Source organism: Sitodiplosis mosellana, unplaced genomic scaffold, assembly GCF_009176505.1.
Source record: "Sitodiplosis mosellana isolate CC-2019 unplaced genomic scaffold, AAFC_SMos_1.0 Smas_scaffold_1, whole genome shotgun sequence".
Taxonomy (NCBI): Eukaryota; Metazoa; Arthropoda; class Insecta; order Diptera; family Cecidomyiidae; genus Sitodiplosis; species Sitodiplosis mosellana.
The window spans coordinates 15,176,654-15,183,276 of record NW_022595244.1 but is presented as its reverse complement, the minus strand read 5'-3'; the positions used below and the strand labels follow the sequence as shown (position 1 = coordinate 15,183,276).

The following is a 6,623-nucleotide window of genomic DNA, read 5'->3' as shown; positions in this document are numbered from 1 at the left end:
ATGAGCTTCAAATCAATTTACGAAAGTTTATCTTTCTAACGATTCTAATTGCTCAAAATCCCATTCACTACCATGGATTTTATATTATTGGTTTGAATTTGACAATATTCACGCAAGTGAGTTTATTTTAAGATTTTTCAAATCAAAATTCTAACGAATTGGAATAGTTTAGGCTTTCAAAACGGTCATCAGTTTTTATATGATGTTTAAGCGATTGGCAATGAAATGAATCACGACTTTTCTTACTTGGATATTTTTCGCTGATTTACTCTCAGTCATACTTATCAACTTTTTTTTGCATATTTCAGACGATTCTTTTCATTTATTTAATCTTAATCTAAAACCACTTTTCATGTGATCAATGGCACTAAAAAGTAACGACTAATTTTATATTTCATTGAAAAAGTGAGTGTGCAATTGTTAGAAAGTTAGAAAAACTTTTTAAAGTTTTAAACAAATATTGAAATATAATTCAACGTTGAAGTAGATTTCGTTGTTCCCCAAGAAGTCTCGGAATAATTCACAGAACGATTTCTTAAAAAATATGTTAGCCAACACATATTTCAAGATGCACCGTCTGGTAATCTGAATTTGTGTTTTGCTGTTAAAAGATAAAAAAAAAAGTCGTAATTCGCTTGTACATGAGGGATTTTCAACTCGAAAAACATATGTTCCATGCGGAAAATATGCACTTAAATTCATTGTATGTAATGGTTATACTACTATGTATTTCGTGGCGATATAAAAATTGGTCGGATGAATTCGAGAAATATAGCCAATTTGAATCGCTTCGAAATGACGTCGAAATGTGCAAATAGCCCGTTTTGCGCTCGCTTTCAGCACGAGATCTGACTTTCACCTTATTTGTTATTTTAATAGCTTACCTTAAATTTACTGCAGTGTAAGAAACTTACTCTGCATGCGTCAGTTTTGCGTATGCTAGAAATGAAAAAAAAATGGATAAAACAGTTCGACTTGACACGAGTTTTTAATTCTCAAAGTGACACATATGACATTTCAATATTAAGTTTATTTTATACACCGTTACATGTTCATTGTGAATTCTAGCAACATTGATTGATTTAACCTTTCTATAAATGAATCGTCTCCATTTTTGTATGTTTCATAGATTTCATACGAACCATCAGGAATTTCGTTTGTAGCATGTGATTACAACAACGATATGTTTCTTTTTCGCAAGTTCCTTTTTTTACACAAATTTTTATGTTTTGCTCTCATTCTCAACGGTTCATATTTCCATAAATCGAGAGCGAGTTTCGGTTGTACGGTCGATGTCATCTCTTAGCCCAGCTTTATATTCAACTGATATTGGTTGAAGTTTTAGAACACTTGCTCTAACATAGCCCGACTTTGAAATAAAGCATAATAGTTCAACAAAGTAATCGAGCAGCTATTGCAAAACATCAACTTGTATTGGAGTGTATACTCGTGGCTTAGAGATGCAGCTGCGCATCCTTGGTTGAAATCCAAGAAAATTCAGTACGTCACAGATATTTTTGGCAACTGCACACATTGGCCACATATTATTCAGATTCTGCTGCAGTATAAAAAAAAGGTTTGCCATGAGCTTACTACATGTTAGAGACACACTGTCGTAAAACCTCCATATATATGTAGTAAAGTGTAAAATCGCACAGAAACATCGCCAATTTACTGAATTTACTTTCTGTGCGCGGGTTGCTTATTACCCTAGAGAACATAAATCCATTGTTACAAAATTGGAGTGTGGTAGTTCAAGTCGATTGATTGCTCCTATGAGCGTTTCATGAAAATTTGCCCAGTTGGATGAAAACAAAAAAAAAACGCATAGAATATGAAACAGACTTTTAAAAAACACATACACCAACATGACTAAGAACATACATGCTATTTTCTGCCGTAGCCGTAATCTAAAATGATATTTCATGTACATGTTTGTACAAGTATTTTACGCTTAAATTTTTAGCTTAGTCTATGTTTTTCTTTCGTGTTGCTTTGCTTTACGGTTTTTCTGATGCGTTCTGTGATGATTTTGTTTTGAATTTATTGGCAGTTCCGTTGAATTAAATGAATCCAAAGCTCATGCGATCGATTCATTCGTCACACAGAAGAAACGGCGTTACTACTATCGTAAGCAGCCAGCGACACATCATTCTCGAATATAGATTTATTGCTAGAGCAGTATTCCTCGTCGTCATTTTCGGATTCAAATTCATTGACGTGGATGATAATGTGCTTATCCTTCGCATTGTCCGTGGATAAGTTTGTTGTTGCATTTTCAACGTTGATGGTGCTTGTGTCCGGAAACAAGTAAGTTGTTGTTGCTGTTGATGGGCCGGCTGATATTTCATTTTCTTCTTCGATTGGCATTGATCTTGACACCGCATGATAATAGTACTTTTTCCGTTCTGAACGGTTACGAAAAACGTTGTCATTGCCATCATTTCTATCTAATTGTGTTACAACGTTGCCACCGAGCCACCCACTGCCCTTTTGACATTTCGATGAATAGTGCAAGACACTTTCGCAATCACCTTTGCCTACGATTTTTTCATCGTATTTGTCGTCCTCTTCACTGTTTGCGGTTTGATCACTACTCTCATCCATGCCATAGTAAAAGTGCTCGGAAATCGTTGTCTGCGAACTACGTCGTCGAAATCCACAGAAAATGTGTTCGTTTGAATGATGATTTGATAAATCGTTTGACTCCTCCATAGAGTCTCTTTGATATCAAAGCTCGATCACATCCGAACCTTTCCATGTAACGCCAGCCCGAACACTATGATAGAAGCGTAACACACCCCAAACCGCAATCGCCTACATAGTAAAAACGAAGGAAAGAAAGATAGGCAATTAGAGAGAAGAGCCAAATAGAATTTAACCAACAAAACAACAGAGAAAACAGCAATTACTTTAAGTGAACGCTACAATTACGAATGGATAGTAATTTGCGCAACTCTTTCATTATTCCCAGTAGAATTATATTTAATTGCGAAGCTAGTCTTGAGAATCGTTATTAGAATATAGGGTTTGAACGATATTTTTGCATACAAAATAAGCGCAAAATTTACACGATTCAGGCGTCATTGCTACAATAAATTGTTGGCATAAAACTTGAAACAGAAGCATAAACAAAATTTACATCATAATTACGTAGCAAGATTGATCTTTTTTTCCTGCTTTTTCTTATGCTTTTCCTCTCTGACAGGAAATCCAACAGTAATCTATCAAACTTTATTCTCTTCAGATGTAAAAAAAAAGCATCAATTCAAACACTTAATCGGAGTGAGAGAGAAATGAACGTGCTCGTCGTACTCTTCATTAAGATTCTGTGTGAAACATCTGCTACAATAGAATTTTGAATTCTGTATACCGCTTGGTAAATTATGTTGGTGTTGGTGCTAATAATCGTGCCGAAAAGTGGATGTAGAAATTTAAATGATGCTTGTGCCCACCCTTTCATTAAATTTAAAGTGCTTTCCTGCTCATACTCACACTTATCGCCCATGCTTGATGTAAACCTTCTTTAAATGCTTCAATCAAACACGCTGAATTGGCACAAGCCACCTAATTTATTTTCCCATTTCTACATAATTCATTTGTTTATTTAGTTTGCAATGTTATTTTGCTGCTTTAGCTTCAGAAGTTTGTATGGAGAACCAAAACATTCGGCTGTTGCCCTGTTCACCCGACTTTTATTGGACTGTGATACCCAGACTATATAAAAAAATAGCAGGTGTTACGTCACAAGATAAATATTACAATTTTTTTTTCTCGAAACGCTTTCCACATTTAATATCGCTGTGGCTGTGACTGTGGCTGTGATAGCAATGGAATATACAACATTTACGTTCAATCTTGCTTCTCCATCAGCGTCAGGATGCGAGTTTCTGTTGATTTTAATTTTATTACAATGTTGAACGACTAAAAAATAGACCCCAGTACCTCAGTCCCCGTATCGTGGTACACGCTTTAGAACGCATTAAAAAAAATCGGTGTTTTGAATACATTTTCCTCTCCTCCTTCCAAAATCGTCCAAACATGAATTGGTGCGATTTCCGTAAGCCATTGCGAATTTAACGCAGATGAAATGAACACCCACAGGTAGAAAATTACATGATACTTCACCAAACATGAATGTATTGTATTGTAGTTGGTCAGGATTTTGAACATTCCATTTTTTTCAACTATTGGAGAAAAATGCTAAAAATCATGCCTCATGATATTTTTATTCAGAAAAAAACTGGTCATCAATTCAACCAAGAGTAGGATGACGGTACGACTTTTAGAAGACAGAAGAACTGTATTGCTCATTCCATGCATGGCAGAATGAAAAATGTATGAAACGATAAAAATGGGTTTGCACATATATACAGGGTGTTTCACGATTTCTCGCCACACATCCCTCAGCCAGATGTAAGGCCAGTGGAGTAAAATAGTCAATGGTCGATGCTTCAGGGAAAATTGTCCATTTACTTCTTCTTCCTTTTGAGAGATTTGCATGGTGTTCGCTGACACTGTAGCATAGTAGTGTTAACTAAACACCGTGTATAGGGAAAATATTTCAAATTTTGCAACGTTGAAGCAATTAAGACCGTGAGTTGAGAGTTTGGAAGACAATTCAAGTATTTGAGATTCTTTCGTCGCAAGCTCAGCGAGTGTTCAGTACATATATGAAATAAATTGCATTTTGTTGTTTTTTTTTTACGGTGTTTGTAAACAGCATGTTACATTACATTACAAGCAAATGTAAGCACCCGTGAGATGACAATGGAACCTTGGTAAATGTGGAAACTTCACGGAATCTTACTTGTTAAGACGGTTGGGCTCTAAATAAACGAACAAGTAGGTATCAAGATGTGGCAAACAGTAATACATATACAAAAAGCAGATTAGATTACTGTGTGAAATCTATTGTAAAGAATTCAACGAAAGAAAGATGAAACGTGGCAGTGCTCTCATTGTTTGAAGCACCCTTTTGTTTTATACTGCGTCTATCAATTGCCCATTTAATTTATAGACTCCATCTCGGCGTCGAAAGCACAGAATATATACGCCAGTCACACTTCGTCTCCCTCCTAATACATCCATACGAACGCCGAACTTAACCGCGTGAATGAGCAACAAAACAGATTGAGTTTGTATAACACTAAATACACCCATTCCGAGCGAGCTATGGCTTGAACAAATACATTTTTTTCTTTGTAAAATACTTGTAATGGCAACGCATTTTATGAATGTGCCCTGCCTGCTTTATTCATGACGAACATTTGGAGTAAAAAAATGCTAACAATTTTAACTAGGAACTTTGTCAACTTGTCACTTACATTAATAAAAGCTCTTGTAATGAAAAGTGCCACTTCCGCTTTGCAAATTGCGTCAAATTGCTGAAACAGAGAAAAAGAATACACATCAAAAATTATAGAGAAATAAATGGGATTTGTTATCATCTTTATGACTAATAATGTGGATAATTTTAATACAGTTGAGCCTCAGAAAAAAGCAACAAAATCTCCTTCGCTTCAATTCTACTTCCTTGAAATAGCAACTGTTGGCTTGAATTTTAAAAAGTGTCTCTAGCCATATTTGTTGATCCAAACTGTACACTATGTATACTATGTATCACCAAAATTTTCGCTCCGTTCTGTTAAAGACGCCCACGCCTTTTCACTGGAATGTGGAACCCAATCTGGTGATGTTAACAAAAATCGATTGGTTATAGATTATGATGTAAACAGATCATCAATCACAGAAATCAAAAAAATTGATAAGCAATTTTAGAGCTAGTGTCGAGCATTCTCGAAGGATCCACAAGAAAAATCACTTCATAAACCAGATTATACTGAACCGGTGAAAAAGTTGTATGATTGGTTTCTGAATCAACAGCTAGATGGATGAGCCATGGACGCACAACTATGCAATATCGATTCAATTTGCATAACGTTATCCGATTTTCGTCAGTAAATATTGCTTTGCACACACGAATAAGAATATAGATTTCCGATTGGCTGGTTTTTCCTTTGAACTATTGTATATAGAATCAGATGTTCTATATTTTTACACAGTAGAATTCGAAGAAAAATTACTTGATTTCTGGATACTGAAGTATTATAATTAATTCACTTCTATTCTGCTAGCATTGATGGGAACCCATATTGGAGCTTTCACAATGCACACGCTTAGATGTCGAATGAAGAGATTCAACGTTGCCTTGGGTACTTTACACATCGTAGCCGTCTTAGACATTAAATATGTTCTACACTTCAATAGAAAGTTCATTGTTTTTGTTTTTGTATGGGACATACAAACAGTCAATGACAGATAGCTGAGGATATATGCTGAGCATAGAGACTTCTCAATTCCTTGCATCTGTACATTTATTTATATATAATATATAATATATTTTTGCAGGGTTATCCAATTTGTGCTTCGGAAATAAAAGCTAAATAAAATTCACTACAAATTTAGATTACGACAATACTCAATGAAGCAGCGGACTTGTCGGCACACTCGTGGATTTAGCATTTCACTTGCTTTGGCGATTCGTGAGTTGCCGAAGCATCATATATGCAGTGCACTCGATATTTAACGTGAAATCCTATATTCGGTACATCGAAGTTGGC

General features: G+C 35.4%; 1 protein-coding gene across 3 annotated transcripts in view; it reads right to left on the bottom strand.

Moving 5' to 3' along the window:
- Positions 1 to 962: 962 nt before the first annotated feature.
- Positions 963 to 6,623, bottom strand: part of LOC129567476 (uncharacterized) — a 40,761-nt gene continuing 35,100 nt past the window's right edge. For all 3 annotated transcript variants that reach the window (XM_055444395.1, XM_055444406.1, XM_055444415.1), the window contains 2 exons: positions 5,328 to 5,387; positions 963 to 2,817 (listed from right to left, as the gene is read on the bottom strand). In XM_055444395.1, coding sequence (XP_055300370.1) covers positions 2,731 to 2,817; positions 5,328 to 5,387 — 147 coding nt within the window. In that variant the 3' untranslated portion in view covers positions 963 to 2,730. The remainder of the gene's footprint in view (positions 2,818 to 5,327; positions 5,388 to 6,623) is intronic.